Source organism: Myotis lucifugus, unplaced genomic scaffold (assembly GCF_000147115.1).
Source record: "Myotis lucifugus unplaced genomic scaffold, Myoluc2.0 scaffold_406, whole genome shotgun sequence".
Lineage (NCBI taxonomy): Eukaryota > Metazoa > Chordata > Mammalia > Chiroptera > Vespertilionidae > Myotis > Myotis lucifugus.
This window is the reverse complement of record NW_005871454.1, coordinates 486756-505102: the sequence shown is the minus strand read 5'-3', so window position 1 is coordinate 505102 and position 18347 is coordinate 486756. Positions and strand designations below refer to the sequence as shown.

At 53.3% G+C, this 18347-nt stretch overlaps 5 protein-coding genes across 10 annotated transcripts in view; 3 read left to right on the top strand and 2 right to left on the bottom strand.

Annotated features, from left to right (window-relative positions):
- Positions 1-108, bottom strand: part of DHRS1 (dehydrogenase/reductase 1) — a 12440-nt gene extending 12332 nt beyond the window's left edge. The window contains exon 1 of the mRNA XM_006102289.1: positions 60-108. Within this exon, the coding sequence (XP_006102351.1) occupies positions 60-108 (49 nt within the window). The remainder of the gene's footprint in view (positions 1-59) is intronic.
- On the top strand, positions 50-6365 carry NOP9 (NOP9 nucleolar protein). Of its 2 annotated transcripts, none has more exons than XM_006102227.3 (10): positions 50-350; positions 1103-1546; positions 2736-2846; positions 3298-3439; positions 3547-3739; positions 4374-4514; positions 4918-5043; positions 5207-5443; positions 5631-5736; positions 6078-6365. In XM_006102227.3, exons 1-10 carry the CDS (start codon positions 107-109, stop codon positions 6233-6235), a joined length of 1902 nt encoding a protein of 633 aa, XP_006102289.1. In that variant the 5' UTR covers positions 50-106; the 3' UTR covers positions 6236-6365. The 2 variants fall into 2 exon arrangements, with proteins under 2 accessions (XP_006102289.1, XP_014323113.1); XM_014467627.2 differs by having other exon boundaries at positions 5579-5736; positions 6078-6363.
- On the bottom strand, positions 6266-12399 carry CIDEB (cell death-inducing DFFA-like effector b). Of its 5 annotated transcripts, XM_023743683.1 has the most exons (6): positions 12020-12037; positions 9495-9679; positions 9047-9191; positions 7486-7635; positions 7069-7259; positions 6266-6891 (listed from the first exon to the last, which is right to left on the bottom strand). In XM_023743683.1, exons 2-6 carry the CDS (start codon positions 9533-9535, stop codon positions 6759-6761), a joined length of 660 nt encoding a protein of 219 aa, XP_023599451.1. In that variant the 5' UTR covers positions 9536-9679; positions 12020-12037; the 3' UTR covers positions 6266-6758. The 5 variants fall into 5 exon arrangements, with proteins under 5 accessions (XP_023599451.1, XP_023599452.1, XP_023599453.1 ...); XM_023743684.1 differs by lacking the exons at positions 9495-9679; positions 12020-12037 and adding an exon at positions 12261-12399; XM_023743685.1 differs by lacking the exons at positions 9495-9679; positions 12020-12037 and adding an exon at positions 11716-11810.
- On the top strand, positions 11843-13678 carry LTB4R2 (leukotriene B4 receptor 2). Its single transcript, XM_023743686.1, has 2 exons — positions 11843-11987; positions 12325-13678. The coding sequence occupies exon 2, from the start codon at positions 12345-12347 to the stop codon at positions 13419-13421; it is 1077 nt and encodes a 358-aa protein (XP_023599454.1). The 5' UTR covers positions 11843-11987; positions 12325-12344; the 3' UTR covers positions 13422-13678.
- A 671-nt stretch (positions 13679-14349) lies between these two features.
- LTB4R (leukotriene B4 receptor) lies at positions 14350-18137 on the top strand. Its single transcript, XM_006102225.3, is given in 3 exon segments — positions 14350-16262; positions 16880-17812; positions 17814-18137. Coding segments are annotated over 2 exon segments (1041 nt in total). The 5' UTR covers positions 14350-16262; positions 16880-16888; the 3' UTR covers positions 17931-18137.
- Positions 18138-18347: the final 210 nt, after the last annotated feature.

Below are 18347 nucleotides of genomic sequence, written 5' to 3'. Positions count from 1 at the left end.
CCTGAGCGTCGCGTTCCACCCTCGCCGGGAGCAGCAATAGGGGGGCGGGTCGCGCTCACGCCGCCGCCGCGGCAGCTTTTGCGGGCTGACCGGGACCGGAGCATCCATGGGGCTGGGGCCGCGCTCCCCCCACAAGGCCGGGCGCCGTTTCCCAGCTGGTGGCAAACGGGGGCGCGGTGCCAAGGTGTTGGGGCGCTCCTCAGGCCGCGAGCGACAGCCCTGCCCGCCCCCGGACGGGCGCTCGCCGCCGGCTCTGGACGCGCACCCTCACCTGAGCCCCGAAGCGCTGGGGTACTTCCGCCGGGCGCTGTTGGCGCTGAAAGAAGCCCCGGAGGCCGGAGAAGAACGAGGTGGGTGGGCTCTTCCGGGTGGGACCAGGAGCGGGGTTTCCTGGGCATAAAATTCAGTGCAGGCAAGGACCTTGTGGTGGGTTCCCAGGGCGGGGGACTGTTTCATCTCCCGTGTCCTCTTCCTCGCTCCCAGCCCCTGGGCTAAGTGATGGAACATAACCTCCTCTCAGTCTCTTTAAAATATTTCGTGAAATAAGCCAGTCAGAGAAAGAGAAATATCACATGATCTCACTCATTTGTGGAATATAATGAACAACACAAACTGATGAACAAAATATATCCAGAGACAGAAGCATCGATCAGACCGTCAAACCTCAGAGGGAAGGTAGGGGAGGGTGGGGGTAAGGGGGGAGAGATCAACCAAAGGACTTGTATGCATGTATGTAAGCCTAACCAATGGACACAGACACCAGGGGAGTGAGGGCATGAGTGGGGGGGATGGGGTTAATGTGGGGATAAGGACACATGTAATAACTTAATCAAAAAATAAAAATAGCCTTAACCAGTTTGGCTCAGTGGAAGGAGTGTCGGCCTGTGGACTCAAGGGTCCCGGATTCGATTCCGGCCAAGGACATGTACCTTGCTTGTGGGCACATATCCAGTAGGGAGTGTGCAGGAGGCAGCTGATTGATGTTTCTAACTCTCTATCCCTCTCTCTTCCTCTCTGTAAAAAATCAATAAAATATATTAAAAAATAATAATAATAAATAAATAAATAAATAAATAAATAAAATATTTCTTTGTCTTCCCAGAGCTGATGGTGCACAATGTTTTGAAGGAAGTGGAGGCTCAGGCCCTCGCCTTGGCCACAAACAGGACTGGCAGTGAGATGCTGCAGGAACTGTTGGGGTACAGCACCCTGAAACCTCTGTGTGGAGTATTGGCTGCTCTGCGCCCCAGCTTGCGCTCTGTGGCCTGTCACCGGTGTGGGGTCCACGTATTGCAGAGCGCTTTGCAGCAGCTGCCCCGATTGTTGGGGAGCTGTGCGGAGGAGGAGGCAGAGGAGGAGGAGGCGGTGCCTCCCTTGGAGACCCTGGAGGAGCTGGTGCTGGGACTAGCCTCTGAGGTGTGTGATGATTTCCTTTTCTACTGTGGAGACACACATGGCAGCTTCGTGGTCAGAACTCTGCTGCAGGTGTTAGGAGGGACTCTTCTGGAGTCCGAGAGAGCCAGACCCCGGGGCTCCCGGTCACCTGGTAAGTATTACAGGAGAGGGAAGTGGGCCGGGAGGAAAGGAGAGTTTAGGAAGTTCAGGAGGAGATGGTGGCAGAAGAGTAAGTCTTCACGACCTTGAAGAACTAACAAAAGTTAGGACAGGGTTAGCTGGCCAAAGATTAGTGTGCTACAGAAGCCCAGAGGCAGGGTGTGTTTAGGGAAAGCTAACCATGACTCAGTGTACATGTATATGTAGACACATACTGGATGTAAGCAAAAGATCAGGAAATAATACCCTTACTACATGCAAACCACTCTAATATTTTCTTTTCTTTTGTATTCTGTTCTATTCCATTACAAAGGTGCTGGTTGAGACCCATGAAATTGATTTCGTGATTCATTCATAGGCAGTGACCTACATTTTTAAAAACTGGGAAATAAGGTTAGAGAATTTAGATAAGGCCTGATTTTGGGAACATCTTGAATTTCTGGCTAAGGAGTTTGGACTATCTCCCATGGTCCATGGGAAAGCTGGTTGAAGTGTCTCAGACAAATTGAAACAGAAATGTGGTCTCGATTCCATCATCTAGATGAGAAGAGAAATTCAGTTGTGTTCTGCATTTCTAAGGTAAACCCTTGTTCATCTCTGCCAGCGATTTTTAACCGGTGTGCTGTGACACACTGCAAGAATATTTAAAACAGCCGAAACCGGTTTGGCTCAGTGGATAGAGCGTCGGCCTGCGGACTGAAGGGTCCCAGGTTCGATTCCGGTCAAGGGCATGTACCTGGGTTGGGTTGCGGGCATATCCCCAGTAGGAGATGTGCAGGAGGCAGCTGATCGATGTTTCTCTCTCATCGATGTTTCTAGCTCTCTATCTCTCTCCCTTCCTCTCTGTGAAAAATCAATAAAATATATTTAAAAAAAAAAAAAAGAATATTTAAAACATGTGATACCTGTTATTTAGTCAGGGGCACTGACCTCTTTTCCCTTAGATTGTCAAATAAAAAAAGGCACCACCTAACACAACAATAGCTGTCCAGTGTGAATGAATCAAAACTTTACTTATATTTTTGTCAGTTGGCAAAATACATTTTTTCTGGTGTGCTACAGAATTTAGTAATTTGTTTATGGGTGCGATGAAATGGAAAAGGTTGAAAATTCCTGACCTGTGGAATTCTTCTCCCTCTGGCATGGTTTTTTTGTGGTCTTGCCACTTGATTTTCCTTCAGAAGCACAAAGAACTCCAGCTCGGGAATGTAAACCAACTGATTTTGAGGTTCCTGAATCCTTCTTGAATTGTCTTCAGGACCTGAGCTCCTGCTTTCTGAAGGACATTGCTGGTAAGGAGGGAAGTAGGAGGAGGGTCTAGGACAGGGGTGGGCAAACTTTTTGACTCGAGGGCCACAATGGGTTCTTAAACTGGACCGGAGGGCCGGAACAAAAGCATGGATGGAGTGTTTGTGTGAACTAATATAAATTCAAAGTAAACATCATTACATAAACGGGTACGGTCTTTTTTTTTTTTTTAGTTTTATTCATTTCAAAGGGCCGGATTCGGCCCGCGGGCCGTAGTTTGCCCACGGCTGGTCTAGGATCTACTTTTCTGGAGGTGATTATCTTCGAATAAGGCCCTTCTTTAGATCAGTCTTCTTTTCACATCTGATCTGATTTGTGTTGCAAAGACTCTGTAGACCCTTTTTCCATGGTCCCTTGTACCTTGTTGTTTGAGGTTGTACGGGTCGTCTGGATTTTGGGAAAGCTGCTTTTATTATTTCTGCTCTCTCACAACAGTGTTTATCACTGACAAGATCTCCAGTTTCTGCTTTCAAGTGGCCTTACAGATCTTACACCGCAAAGTGCCCCAGTTGTGTGCCCACCTCTGTAATGCTGTGATTGACTATCTGAGTAACCGCAATTCCTCAGCAGATGGCAGGTAAGGTCTGGCCTCAGGATTGGTCAGGATTGATGGGGTGTGTATAATAAATGAGGTGTGTAGGTATTTTGGATGGAGTGGAGTTAAAACTACCTTCTTGTCTCCAGCCCCCTACTGCTATTTCTGCGGGATCAGACGAGCTCCAGACTTCTGGAGCAGGTGCTGCTGGTGTTGGAGCCCCCGAGGCTCCAGAGCCTTTTTGAGGATCACTTCCAAGGGCAGCTGCAGACCATGGCTGCACATCCTATTGCCAACTTCCCTTTGCAGCGTTTACTAGATGCTGTCACTACCCCTGAGCTCGTGAGTCGGGAACTTGGCTGGGTCTGTTTCTGTACGCTGTTGCTTCTACTAGTTCTTGTTCCTTGGGCCTTATGTATGGTGTGCCTATCTCTGACTGTGTGCTGGCTCTTCCCCTTAAAAAGTTATTCCTGGGGGTTTCCCAGAGCATAGGGTGAAGGTGTCTTCTTCCCAGAAAGGATTTGTTTTGGCTTCTCTCAAACGCCAGTACCAACAGGAGACTGGCTTAATCCAGGTTAGCAGCTTGAGGTTCCATGGCCCAGCCAGACTGGGCACTTGGCTACAAATCCAGATGAGCACTGGAGCTGTTGCCGTAGCTTCTCTTTTCCTTTGCTGCTTAGTGCCCGGGCACGCTTCCTTGGGAACTCATGGGAGTTAGAGTGGAAGGTTTGATTTGAATTCTCCTTTACCCTGACAGGATGGTAATTTAAAGTCCCTTCTCCATGTGAGGCAGGTCCTCTAAGACTACCCCCTTGTTCTGGACCTTTCTTATCCAGCCAAACCAAAGTCCTGACATTGGCAATGCTTTTTGTCTTATCTAGCATCTTTAGTTGTTTTTGGCAGAAAGATTTCTCTGAATAACTTAGCCCACAGTTACCAGAATGCCAAAGATTCTTTACCCCATGTCTCCCCTCAGCTGTCCCCCGTATTTGAGGAGCTGAGTCCTGCCCTGGAAGCTGTGCTGGCACAGGGTCACCCAGGGGTAGTCGTTGCCCTGGTGGGAGCCTGCCGCAGAGTTGGAACCCACCAAGCCCAGGTTCTGCAGCTGTTGTTAGAGGTGAGTGGGTGTTACTTGCAACCCGTTTATGCCCTTGGTTCAAATTCTGTCTCTTAAGACTTATCGAATCTTTAGTCATTGTATCTCTGGCCCCAAGAGATTTAATGCTAAGGGAATTCATAGATAACAAGGGGAAATGAAGCCAAAGCCATCTCATAGCCCTAGAATGAAAAATTGTCTCCCGGAACAAAGAGAGAAGTTTATTGAAGGAATAAATATTTATTGACCCCTGTTATATGTATAGAGGCTGGGGATACAGCAGGGCAGACGAGATCCTGTCCTCATGCAGCTTATATTCTTGTGAAGTTAAGGCATTCTCACCACTCCTGAATGCTTTCCCTAGTCTAGAAATTCAGCGTTAAAATTGGTTCTCAGATTCATTATGTTTTGTCTTCTCATCTAGGCATTCCACTGTGCAGAGCCCTCTTCCCGGCAAGTGGCCTGTGTGCCTCTCTTTGCCACTTTGATGGCTTATGAGGTGTACTATGGACTGGTGGAGGAGGAGGGGGCAGTGCCTGCGGACCACCAGGTGAGGTAGGGGAAAGGCCAAACCAGTGACTGATTCGGGACCAGGTCTCCCGGGGCTTAGGAAGCCTCTCACCACGGAGGTGAAGGTGGTGAGATCTCTGGCTTCATCCAAGTGGAGGTGGCATTTTGGTGGCTACCTCCTGATTTCCTATCCCTGTCTTCAGGTTGAAATGGGCGCAGCCAGGGCCCTGGGAGAAGTGACAGTCCTCGGATCTCTACTGCTCCAGCATCTGCTGCACTTCTCCACTCCTGGCCTTATACTTCGAAGTCTGGGTGCCTTGACGGGACCACAACTTCTGACTCTGGCCCAAAGTCCTGCTGGTTCCCATGTGCTTGATGCCGTCCTGACCAGCCCTTCTGTGACGCGCAAGCAGCGCCGCCGTGTGCTCAAGACCCTAAAGGTTAGACTCTGGCTTCTGCTTTGATTCCTCTGCCATTATCTATTTAGAGAACATGAGCTTCCCCCAGACTGTCTTTCCTAGACTCTTTTGACTCAGTCTTTAAATGGAAACTCCATTCCCTCCTGCCCTCCCCAGCACATTTTCAAGAACTGCCCTAGAGGGACCTACCTTGTCTGTCTCAATGCAGGGACAGTATGTGGCTCTGGCTTGCAGTCGCCATGGCAGCCGTGTGTTAGATGCCATCTGGAATGGAGCAGCCTTGGGGGCCCGGAAGGAAATTGCTGCTGAGCTGGGTGAGTACCAGCAGGTCTCTCGGACCTCCAAACTTCCCTTTCCTTACTCCAAATAGCCGGGTGGCTGGGGGATGGATTTAAATTCAGCAGAGACTTCAGTTGCAAAGGGTGACTTGGCCATGGTGCTTAGCAGTCTGCTCTCCCCTTCCCTCTGTTGATTGTGCAGTTCTGTGTTCTTACCCCTCCTCCCAGTTTGTTCTTTGGAGAATGAGGGGTTAACTCTATCTCAAGTCAGACCCAGGGTCCAGGTAAAATGGAGAGACCTTCACCCCAAGTAGAGTCTCTTCAAGCATAGGTGGTGACTGCATGCTGATACTGAACATGAATGGTTCCCTTTGCAGGAGAGCGGAACCAAGAGCTGATAAAAGACCCTTTTGGCCACCATGTGGCTCGAAATGTGGCCCTGACTACCTTCCTGAAGCGTCGAGAAGCTTGGGAACAGCAACAGGGGGCAGTGGCCAAGCGGAGGCGGGTTTTGAACTCAATTCTTGAAGACTGAGGCCTTGAGATCTGGGACTGGGTGTTGATGGGGGAGGAGGAAAGGGAGTATCTGTCCTGTCCCCTTACTAATTTAAATCGAAGTCATTGAAGTCAAAAGTCTTATTGGTAAACATTTTTATATTTGTATTGGAAATGTCTTTGTTATTCTTGGGGGGGAAGGGTATGGAGAAATAGAGATCTCAAGGTAAAGTTTAAGAGGGCTGTCTTCAGCGCGCTGGGGAGCTCAGGGAAAGGAGGAGTTGTCAGAACTCTAGAGGCAGCAGCAATCAGAGTGCTGTCAAGATGCCTGGGGCAAGGTTGTGGCTTTCAGGGTAGGTGGGAGGCTGAAAAGATGGCTAAGAAGGGACAGCATTCTTCAGGAATGGGTATAGGCTAGGGGTGTAAGGCACTATGCTGATGGGGTCAGAGGGCAGTGGGAAAACCAGGTGAGTTATCTAGTCTGCACTATCTGCGGGTCCCTAAGCGGGATGTCGTCACAGTCCCTACAGCCATCTCTAGGGGCAGAAGCTCCGAGCCCCTTCTCAGTAGGGATGAAGGTGACCCTGCTGCTGCCACTGTGTAGCCCCTTCCACTACATGGCGAAGGGTAGAGGAAATTCCCAGCAGCATATGGCCCAGGCCTTGCAGCAGTGTGGAGGTCCATCGGAGGAACTCCCTGAAGGGCAGAGACAAGAGGCAGTCAGATGGCCAGGAGGAAGCCATAGAGCTGGTGGGGAGGGGGAGGGTTGGGGGCTCTCCATAATTGAGAGCTAATGGGTTAGGTGAGTGCAGGAGAAGGAATTATGGGACTGAAACTATGGGGATGGAGAAGTAAAACATTTTGGTGTCTGACCTGAGTATTTTCTTTGGGCCGAGTCCTTGAATGTCACAACTCATGGAGTAGAGCCCATAGAATGTGGCTTTGACGTTCAGGCTCCCAAAGAGGTCTCGAGGGTTTTGCTTGTACACGTCAAAGGTGATGCGGGCAATGTCCTTGCTGTGCTTGGGCTTCTCCCGGCCCAGGCCATAGGACAGCATCCCACTCTGTAGAACACCCCCATGAGTGCAATGGTCCCTCACATCCACCATCAATCCCCATCAGTAGTGGGACAGACCCACCCTTGCCTGGACTGTTAGTCCACCATAAGGTGTCCTTAAAAACTCCTTACCTCTCATCACTCCTGCCCTCAAGATGAGGGTTAGGCAGGAGGAGAGGCCTGGGAGAGAGAGAAAGGATTGGTGGCCTATAGCAGCCCAGTACAGGCCTCACCCTGCTGGAACTCCAGCTCTGCCCAGACTCCAGCACCATCAGGCATGTGTCATCTTCCAACAGCTGGAAGAAGTCTTCGCTCTCCACGGCAGTCCCATCCTCCTCTAGCACCAGGGTTAGCACTCCGCTCAGCAGCAGGGTCTCCAGTGCCTGCCCAGTGGCAAGAAGCAGGAGAGAAATGGCAGAGCTTGTCTCATGCCTTCCCTCTCCAGCTGCCCAGCATCCACTGGTTGGCTCAGGACACTGGTTGATATCCCAACTCTATTTCCTGGTGTTTTGCCATCCCTTCAAACAGCTCCAGCTCTCAGTGTTCTTTCACTGGGGGACCCTCACTAGGAGCTGACCTTTTTTCCTATTTGCTCCTACCATGTCATTGTTATTTCCCCCTGCTTCCCTCCAAGCCACTCCCGATTAGGAATTGGAAAGCTAGCCAGGCTCCCTTGAAGTCCATCCTTTGGGAATGGGCATAAGGCATTATGCTGATGGGGCCTGATGCAATGGAATCTTATCCCCCACCTCGCTCCTCTACTCCCTACATAGAGTTCTCCAGTGCCATTTTCAGTAATAATGACAATCTTCTTGTCTTTACTAGTGCCAGGTAGCACTTTACATACACTATCCTTTTTTATTTTCTTCAACAATCCAAGGAGGTGTATTATTACTCCCTTTTTATAGATGAAGAAATTGACATTTTGACTTCTCCCCAACCAGAGGGTAAACAGCTTAAATCACCCTACTTAAGGAGACAAATTCAATTAGTGCCATTTGCCAACCACACCCAAGGGCAGATGAAGTTAAGAGAATAAATCTCAATTTGGTAGATCAACATAAAGCTGATGAATATTCTATTGAGATCTGCCCCTAAGATCTCCCCTAAACTCCAACCTTTAAAAACCCCTCAAAAATGAAGGCACCAATGGGTGCTCTCCCTCTCAGGAGCACTGTGGTGCCTCCCCCCCCTCCCCCCCACACACTTTCCTAACAGTCATGCATCTCCTAAACTCTAAGGGACCCTACCAGGCTTGCAAACAGGGCAGCAATGGGCAGTGGCAATTCATCCCAGGCAACCCCCTGAACCTGTCCCCAAGGCCCCCTTTTCTCTGACTTCTTAGTGAGCCAAAGCAGACCAGCCTAGGCTCATTTCCCCAAGCCTTTCTTATTTCACATCCCCAGCTTTAATAAATATCCTCTAAAATTCAGAAAAGAAAGAAATTGACATTTTTATAGGTTAAATAACTTCCTAAGGTTTGACAAAAGGAGGTGACAGAATCAGGATTAGAACTTGATTTGTCACACAAATTGCCACTCCACACTGTCTTCTAAATCCTATCCCTCCAACCCTTCCCACTCCTTCCCCTATCCCCAAAGAAAAGCCAACTCCTTGGGGGGAAAATAGATGGACCCAAATGCAGCAGAGATCACTGGGCTCACCCCCCTGCTTTAGTCTTCAGAGGGAGGGGTGCATAACCTCAGCCCTTCCTGCTGGTCATTCCAAGTTCTCACTCTTTTTGAGCCCCTTGGCTGCCCCTCGGACAGGAACCCAGGGACTTGGCTCACTCACCTTGTCTAGCAGTTCCTGGCGGGTGGCAGCTGTCAGACCTTTCCGCACGGTCCGTTTGTGATCACAGACGCGGAAAGGTCGCTGGGGTGGTGGAGGTGAAGTCCAGACCCTACGGCCAAACTCAGAGCTCATATTGGATACTGATCTGGTAGTTGGAAAAAAAGGTCAAGGAGTGAGGGGTTTGCTGAGTGTAATGGGGATGATGGGGGTGGGGTGGCTGGAGAGTTAGAGAGGGAGGTATTTAGGTTTTTGGATTAGGGTAGCCGAGGGAGAGAGGGAGGGACCATGGAGTGGAGGTGGGTGGTAGAAGCTGGACAAGCCCACTGTGGAAAGTGGAGTGGAGAGGGGAAGGGGTACAGATTCATGAGTTTCCAAGGGGCTGAGTGGAGATTTGTTTCCCTGCCGCTATCCCCAGAGTTAGAGAGTGGAGAGGAAGATCAGTAATCACCTGACCAGGCTGCTGGGTTTCAGGGCAGAAAGGTACTCCATGGTGTAGGGAAAGAGCAGAAGAATTCTGAGCTGGGTTGTTCTCCGCTGTGCTGGGCTGAAGTGATGTTTACTGTTACAGAGCTGGGACCTCAGCCCCAGTGAGGTGGAGGATGAGTCAAGCCGGACTCTGGCCCCCTGGAGGGCCTGTAGGAAGGGCAAAGTCCCAGGGGAGGGAGGAGAGGAGGGGCCTAGATGGGGTCCTGGAAGAAGGATTAAGGCCCAGAGTTGCCAGGCAGAAGCCAGGGAAGCTTTGTGTGGGTGTTGTCTCTGGTGGCAGCTTGTGATGTGAGGGTTAATGGTAACTATGTAAGAGGATGGCGATTTTCTTTGTATGGAGGGAATTTCTAGGTATAGAAGCCACAGTATGTGACTTGTGCTGCACATACTGCCACCTACTGAAAAATCCATAAACTGCCGCATTAGGAAAAGGGAGGCGGGGCTGAGGGTGAGATCATGGGCAGGGCTTGGAGAAATGGGAGGTGAGGCAGTGTGTCTGGGTGGGGCGTAGAAGAGGATGGGTCCTGATCCAGGGACCGCCAGGATCCCGTGGCAAGGAACTTCTTGCTTTCCTGCTCTTTCCTTCGTGGTCTAGGGGAGCAGCTGGCTCAACATTTCCCTGATTTAATTCTGCAGAACTGCCTGCTTCAGCCACTCTGCATTTCTCACTTTTCTCCTTTGGCCACTTAATAGGCATGAAGGAGATGTGAAGGGGGAAGGGGGAGTGTCCTCTGATGGCATCAGGAATTTAGCTTCCGGTGCTCCATGTCCCATCCCTGATTTCAGCTGCAGTTGTGCTGGACAGTTGTGTGGAAGCTCAGACTCTCACTGACAATGAACTCACTTGAATGCAAGTCTCTGCTTTCCTGCCCAGAAGTCTCGTTTGCAGCTTTGGCAGCTAGTCTGCCCCCTGGCAAGTGCAGGCTACAAGTGTGTACAGGAGCGTCAATGCCTCCTCGTTCTCATTCTGTGCACTTCTTAGACATTCCTGATGCCTACTGAAGGAGCGCAATAACGCTCTTTTTTTTTTTTTAATATATTTTATTGATTTTTTACAGATAGGAAGGGAGAGAGATAGAGAGTTAGAAACATCGATGAGAGAGAAACATCGATCAGCTGCCTCCTGCACATCTCCTACTGGGGATGTGCCCGCAACCCAGGTACATGCCCTCGACCGGAATCGAACCTGGGACCTTTCAGTCTGCACTTCTTAGACATTCCTGATGCCTACTGAAGGAGCGCAATAACGCTCTTATTGGCTTTCCTCTTCCCTCTCTTCTCTCACTCCTGCTTCCCAAGCTGTACTGCTGTGTCTATGGGTTTGTTTGTTGCTTCCTGTTTTATATCCGACATATGAGTGAAATCATATGGTTCTTGTCCTTTTCCATCTGACTTTCTTCCACTCTTCTTCTGGGACTTCGGTTACACTTCTGTTTGATCTCTAATATTATTCCACAGGTCTCTGAAGTTCTGTTCAGTTATATTTAATGAGTACAGGATTACCTGTATCATGCCCTTAACTCAGACTCTGCTTTGGAGGGAACCCAAATGGAGACAGTACTGGTGTCCTGGCTCCCAAGGAACCCCCAGTTCTGGCTGTTGACTGAGGGATCAACTTTATCAGTGAACTAGGTCCCCTCAAATTTCTTCGTTTCCAAGTTTTGCCGGACTTCTCCACCAGAGAAGGCTTCTTTTTAGCCTGTCTCTACCACTGCAACCTTTCCCTTTTTCTTGTCTTGTATCCTGATGCAGCCTAGTAATGTGGTCTCTTCATGGTTGTGTGCTGTAACTCCTCAGCCAGGTCAGATGCCCCTTACACCTCCATGCATTCCCCCAGACCCCACAGGACTTGGCACCATGCTTTACCCTGAAAGCGGTCATTGACAGCCCAGTGAGAGCCCTGAGGGTGGAATGACTGGGGCAGGGCCCACGGCAAGAGGCAAGAGGGGTAGGTAGGAGCTGAGGGAAAAGGTGGCTCAGCAGGGTCAGGAGTCTGGAAACAGGCAAAGAAAGAGCAGCAGGGAAAGTGAGTAGTTTGGGTCACCTTCCCTGCTGGGTGCAGACCAAGGAGGCCAGAAAGCATCAGGCTGCAGGGTTAGGAGGGTTGGGACCAGAGCTGGGGGAGGGATCAGCACAGAAGCAGGACCCAGGGTCAGGATTCAGCAGTGTCCCTACTTACCCACCTACACAACCAGGGAACCTTATCTGCACCCCTTCAGCTTCTCCTGTTTCCTGGGAGGCAGGACCTCACATGCCCGGACGAGTTAGTGATGGGAAGGAATATGGTGAGGGAGGGGCCCCGGGAAAGGCCCCACCTTGCCCCTCCCCATTCTCGCCTCACCCTCTGCAAATCTGACAGGCACGGGACAGGAGTAGGCACCAAGACCTTTGCTGCTTTGCCTTGCAGCCTCCCTAGGCCCCTTGCGGGCCCCCCACCCTGCTAGCTCGCAGCTGGGTAAGTAGATCTGCCCAAGTGCCCTTACTCACCACCTCTCACGTTTGCCCTGAGGTAGAGGGAAGGGGCTGGACAAAGAAGGGTCGAGGAGTGGAGGTGGAGGTGGTGACAGCCTGGGAGTCAGGACTGGGGAGCTCAGCTGACTGAGAGCAGGGGACCTGGGTTCCAAGAAGTAGTGTTTGAGTTGGGGCTGGGGTCCCAGAGGAAGCCAAGGCTCCCAGACAGAAGAGAGGCAGGCTTCAGGGAAGCGAGGGAGGCACCTTTCCTTCTCACCTGGCCTCAGGGGTAACGTTGGCTTTTGTCCCAGCCCCTGAATGCGCCCCATGGCCCTTTCCAGCCCCCTGTAGGTACAGAAGGATGACAGACTGCTACCGCCCCCCAGGGAACGAGACGCTGCTGAGCTCTCCGGCCTCACGGGCCACAGGCACGGCCTTCCTGCTGCTGGCGGCGCTGCTGGGGCTGCCCGGCAATGGTTTCGTGGTGTGGAGCTTGGCGGGCTGGCGGCCGGCGCGGGGGCGGCCGCTGGCGGCCACTCTCGTGCTGCACCTGGCGCTGGCCGACGGCGCCGTGCTGCTGCTCACGCCGCTCTTTGTGGCCTTCCTGGTGAGGCAGGCGTGGCCGCTGGGCCAGCTGGGCTGCAAGGCCGTGTACTACGTGTGCGCGCTCAGCATGTACGCCAGCGTCCTGTTCACCAGCCTGCTCAGCCTGCAGCGCTGCCTCGCCGTCACCCGCCCTTTCCTGGCGCCCCGGCTGCGCAGCCCGGTCCTGGCCCGCCGCCTGCTGCTTGCCGTCTGGCTGGCCGCCCTGTTGCTCGCCGTCCCGGCCGCCGTCTACCGCCACCTCTGGGGGGACAGCCTGTGCCAGCTGTGCCACCCGTCGCGGGCCCACGCTGCCGTCCACCTGAGCCTGGAGACTCTGACCGCTTTCGTGCTGCCCTTCGGGCTGGTGCTCGGCTGCTACAGCGTGACGCTGGCGCGGCTGCGGGGCGCCCGCTGGGGCTCCGGACGGCAGGGCACGCGGGTGGGCCGGCTGGTGAGCGCCATCGTGCTGGCCTTCGGCTTGCTCTGGGCCCCCTACCACATGGTCAACATTGTGCAGGCGATGGCCGCGATGGCGCCACCCGAAGGGGCCCTGGCGAAGCAGGGCGGTGCAAGCCAGGCAGCGCGAGCCGGAACCACGGCTCTGGCCTTCTTCAGCTCCAGCGTCAACCCAGTGCTCTACCTCTTCACCGCGGGGGATCTGCTGCCCCGCGCGGGTCCCCGCTTCCTCACGCGGCTGTTTGAGGGCTCTGGGGAGGCCCGAGGAGGCGGCCGCTCCAGGGAGGGGACCATGGAGCTCCGAACTACCCCTCGGCTCAGAGTGGTGGGGCTGGGCCTGGGCAACGGAGACCCGGGGGGCGGGGCGGCCAAGGACAGTCAGGAATGGGGCCCTTGACACCAAATCCTGCTCTTCCCTGTCCCCTTCCATCACCCCTCAGAACTCAGAGAGCACTCGGGAGCGTTTGGGCAGCCTCTGACCAGTTGGATCTGTGGGGGCAGAATTATGCACCTGGGGCAGGCCCAGGTTCCTCCAAACTGAGGGATTGCCAGGGGTGATGGTTCATGCTAATGAACATTGTGCACTTGCAGGTTGGCATGTGCCATGTGCCAGAGCTGTTAATTTGTTGCCAATAATCATTGTGAAAGACCCTGTGCAGCCGTTACACCATGGCTTAAGTGTGCGCTCCCGAGGGTCAGCATGCCTGAGGTGTACTGAAGCCACCTGGTTCCCCTGGGGTCAGGCCACGGCTGGGCAGCGGCAGCCTTCAGTGGCATCTTGAGCCGTCCTCCCCAGCTCGGGTGGCCTACTTCCCTCAGGACATACAACCACTCTGTAAATCAAGGGAGAAAGAGGAAAGAAAGGTATGGGTGCTTGGGTGTGGGGTGCGGATGGGATCCGTTCTCTGGGGTCTATAAGAGCCAAGAAGGGGGTGGGGGTGGGGAGACTGGCCCTGGAAGGTGAAAGTCAATCTGTGGGTTGAAAAGGAGAGTTTTCCTCTCTGCCCTGTGGTTGGTGCAGCGGGGGAGGGGCCCTGGGAGTCTGAGACTTAGCTTCCTCTTTGAATCCCCTCCCCCCCCCGCCCCCCCCCTAAAGGTCCCCTGACTCAAAAGGAGCCCAGGAGCAGGCACTCACTTAGCCAGAGGACGTTTGGGGCTTGGAGATGAGGGAGTATGAGGAAGAGTGTGGGTGTCTGGAGGACAGGAAGAATTTTTCAGGGAGGCACCACCTCTCCTTTCTCCTTTTTCTCTCTGCCAAATCTTGACTCCTCCTGACTGCTAGCTGTTCCTCATCTGTCCCTCCCCCCCCCCCCCCGATATTTCCCAGATCCCGTCTTTTGGAATTTCTTTACCTCTAGGCCTCAAAACTTTTCTGGATCCTGATACTTTTGAGTTTGGGGTGCAGGATGGAATTCTTTTTAGGGGACATCCACGTGCACACCCATGTGGTTACTAGGGTGACCAACTCGCGGTTTTAGCAGTGGAAGCCTTTTATCCCAGTCTCCTAAGTCCCTGGCAAACCAAGACGGTTGTTAAGTTCTGGTCAACCTGACTGTTACCCCATGTTCTGCCTTAGTGACTGTTCACACCACCCAGGTAGATGCAGACATAGCAAAGGAAACCCAGTCCTCAGGGTCACGCCAGGGCCACCAAAACGGGTTGGGTTGGGGTTGGAGCTCTGGACTTGGGGGCCAGGTATGCTTAGAGTGTCTAGTCTAGGGTGGAAGAAGGAAGGTCACTGACAGAATGGAAATGGGGAGCAGCTTGGGAGAGGAGGCAAAGACAGTCCAGTTTGTGTCAGAAGGATCCTCTGATTGGCCCCAGAGCTTCTTGCAGAGGCTTCCTCTTGCCCTCACGCATGGGGGAAGAGGGTCCCTAACTTCCTCTGTTACATATTTCCCGACTCACACACCCTCTGTGGTCAGAAAGCCCTTCCTCCACTCTCCCCACTTGCTGTGGTTTCAGTCCATTTCTTTTCGTCATATCCTCCGCCTGACAGCTACTGGGTGAACTCTGCTCTGGCTTTTCTCAAAGCAGACAAAGTGGGGGCACTGCAAAGGGTGAGGAAGTTCCGTGACCACTATTACACTCCGCACATTTCCTGAGAGTGACAGAGTTGGAAGGGAAGCAGAAAGGCTCATGGTCAGATCGAAGGAAAGACTTTTCAGTTCTTAGCTCCTGCAGGAGAGTTCAAGAAGAGGAGAAAAGGGAAGAGGGACCCTTGCCATGGCCCTGGTTTCCCCTCTTGGCAGGGCAGGCATGAAGCACCTTCTCCCTCACTCCCTCATGCCTGTTCCCTATGCTCAGCCTCTACTTCTATATGGTGGGACTGGACAGTTGGCTGTGGGGAGGTAGGAAAAAGGCAGTGCTGACCTTGCCCAGTGCCCAGATTTTAAATCCAAACTCATGTGTCAGGGTAGCCACATGGGCAAGCACAAGGCAAATGGTTGGGGGAAGGGGAAGAAACTGGCATTCTGTGTGATACTAAGGAGACCCTTTGGGCTTTGGCTTCTACCAAGAGAAGGGAAAATTGATTGCCCTAGAATGGAACCAACCCTTTTCAGTGAAGGGAGCGATTGGGGTGCTGGAAGAGGGACTTCTCCCTCCAATTCCACTCATGGCTTGAACCCAAGCCAAGAACAAGGTGCTGACCTCTTTAAGTCATGATGTTACAACCCAAACCTGGAACCTAACCACAGCTGTAACCTACATTTCCTATTACTCTAAAAATCTACTTGTTCATACAAATTACTGTATAAATATACTCAACATTCTGCCATCCCAATCCAAGCCAAATCCCCTTTCTGGCTTCCCTCCCTCCTCCTCCTATATGACACACGTTATTATTCTGTTCAATGATCCAGTCTAGACCTGCATATGAGGCCACACCCCAGCCTACTCACTCCTGTACCCCTCTTTCCCCTCTCCCTTCCCATTCTTGGGCGCTTCTCATCTGGTCCCACCCCTGAGGGTTCTCCTTCCTACTGGCCTTTTCTAGAATACAAAGACTATCCTCCCTCCTACTGAAGGGAAGGGAGGGGGCAGGAGTTTCAGCCCCACCCTCAGGAAGATGTGTCTTCCCCCTGCCCTGTGGTACTTCCTCTCCGGCTGACTTAGCTGACAGCATCCAGACCTGGGTCCAGACCCCTGGCACCGAGACAGATCTGGGGATAGGCTACACCACTCTGCCCTGATCCTGGGATTGGCGCCAGCTTCCAACCAGTACCCAGCAAAGCCAGTAAGTAAGGACCCTGGGAGTAGGGGATTTGGTGGAGGGCTGGGGTGCAGCCATGAGAGAAGGTACAAAGGAATTTCCAAAAGAGCCTGACCAGTGGTAAAAGGACTTGGGAGGATTTGTCCTTCTCTCCTCTCCATGAACTCCTGCCCATCCCTGTTATTCCTGGTGGACCCTGGGCATCTCTGGGAGAGTGGGTAGGGGATTGGAGGACACCAGTGGGACTGAGGGGACTAAGGACTTGGCAAGGGACAGAGCAGTTAGCCTTTTAAGGGGTGCAGCACTGAGAAGGAAATCTCCCCAGTTTGGCACTGAATCTGAGGGTCTCCTAAGGGAAAGAGGCAGAAAGGGTCCAGACATGCTACTGCTGCTGTTGCTTTGTATTTTGCAATTGGGTCTGTGGGCAGGAAGGAGCTCTGTGGCTCAGTTAGGCAATTTGTCTTTCTACTCAGCCAGATCCCTTAAGATAGGTTAGTGGGCAGTGATGAGGACAGTATATTGTGAAGGTGCACCTGATGCTGCTGATTTAGAGAAAGACTTGAACTCGGGCTAGGTGTGTCCAGGGTGTCAGAAAACCCGTGGATCCCTACCCTCATGCACATGTCCACCTCACCCTCCAGATCCTTGCAATGGCCACGAACACTACATCTCCTGCAGGACCCACCTCCCTAGGTGTCATGGCTATCACCCTACTGTCATTGGCTCTGGCGGTGGGGGTCCCTGGCAACAGTTTTGTGGTGTGGAGCATCCTGGTAAAGATGCGAAAGCGCTCTGTCACTGCCCTGCTGGTGCTGAACTTAGCCCTGGCTGACCTGGCCGTCTTGCTCACTGCCCCCTTTTTCCTCCACTCCGTGGCCCGAGGCACCTGGATTTTTGGAGTGACTGGCTGCCGCCTGTTCCACTATGTCTGCGGAGTCAGCATGTATGCCAGCGTCCTGCTGATCACGGCCATGAGTCTGGACCGCTCGCTGGCGGTGGCCCGCCCCTTTGTGTCCCAGAAGCTGCGCACCAAGGCGGTTGCCAGGTGGTTGCTGGCAATCATCTGGGCGGCGTCGGTCCTGCTGGCCACGCCCGTCATCGTATACCGCACCGTGGCACCTTACCCGAACAACAGGAGCCTAATCTGCTTCCCGAAATACGACACGGAAAGACACCGGGCCTTCCACCTGCTCTTCGAGGCCCTCACCGGCTTCCTGCTGCCTTTCCTGGCCGTGGTGGCCAGCTACTCCGACATCGGGCGCAGGCTGCGGGCCCGGCGCTTCCGCCGCAGCCGCCGCACCGGCCGCCTGGTGGTGCTCATCATCCTGACCTTCGCGGCTTTCTGGCTGCCCTACCACATGGTGAACCTGGCCGAGGCCGGCCGCGCGCTGGCGGGCAAGGTCGCGGGGAAGGGGCCCGTGGGGTCGCGGCTGCTCCTGGCCCGCCGTGTGCTCATCGCGCTGGCCTTCCTGAGCAGCAGCGTGAACCCCGTGCTGTACGCGTGCGCCGGAGGCGGCCTGCTGCGCTTGGCCGGCGTGGGCTTCATCGCCAAGCTGTTGGAAGGCACCGGCTCCCGAGATGTCCAGTACCCGACGCGGGGGCACCCTGGGCCAGACGGTGAGGGGCGCCCCCGCCCCCAATGAGCCTGGCCCGGCCGAGAGCCTCACTGCCTCCACCAACCCTCTCGAGTGAAGCAGGCCCGGGGGAGGGGTGGTGGTGGTGGAAGGACACTTGCTTTCCTCCTGGCGGAATGCCCCACGCTGGCCTGACCCAATTCTGCACCTCCAGGAGAAGGCGTGTCGGGGTGGAGCGGAAGAAGAGGGAGGGGAGGGGCAAGTAGGGGCAGAGTCAGCGCCTGGGCAGCTTTGCAATTAAAACCGAAGTCTGAAATTGGGTTAACCCTGTGTGTGGGACATGTGTATTATGGGGGATAGGTGTCTTTCTGGGGGTCGGTCTCGATAGTGGAGAGGCACATCTTTTAGTTTCCCATGATTTTCAATTTTGAAAGGGACACGAAGACAGATAGACATTACCCTCCTCCACCACCACTTCCCCCGTGGCTTGCAGATCACACTTAGAACAACACAGGTTTGCAGACTCCTGAAAGAG

What these genes read in the sequence shown, in the direction of transcription:
- CIDEB (XM_006102229.3), bottom strand. Translation starts at nt 9,955, where the DNA reads ATGCGGCAGTTTATGGATTTTTCAGTAGGTGGCAGTATGTGCAGCACA. An exon ending in AAACCCAGCAGCCTGGTCAG is followed by an intron (nt 9,192 to 9,494) that starts GTGATTACTGAT and finishes TCCAACTACCAG; the next exon opens with ATCAGTATCCAATATGAGCT. An exon ending in GCCAGGAACTGCTAGACAAG is followed by an intron (nt 7,636 to 9,046) that starts GTGAGTGAGCCA and finishes GCCACTGGGCAG; the next exon opens with GCACTGGAGACCCTGCTGCT.
- NOP9 (XM_006102227.3), top strand. Translation starts at nt 107, where the DNA reads ATGGGGCTGGGGCCGCGCTCCCCCCACAAGGCCGGGCGCCGTTTCCCA. An exon ending in AATTCCTCAGCAGATGGCAG is followed by an intron (nt 3,440 to 3,546) that starts GTAAGGTCTGGC and finishes TCTTGTCTCCAG; the next exon opens with CCCCCTACTGCTATTTCTGC. An exon ending in CTGTCACTACCCCTGAGCTC is followed by an intron (nt 3,740 to 4,373) that starts GTGAGTCGGGAA and finishes GTCTCCCCTCAG; the next exon opens with CTGTCCCCCGTATTTGAGGA.
- LTB4R2 (XM_023743686.1), top strand. Translation starts at nt 12,345, where the DNA reads ATGACAGACTGCTACCGCCCCCCAGGGAACGAGACGCTGCTGAGCTCT.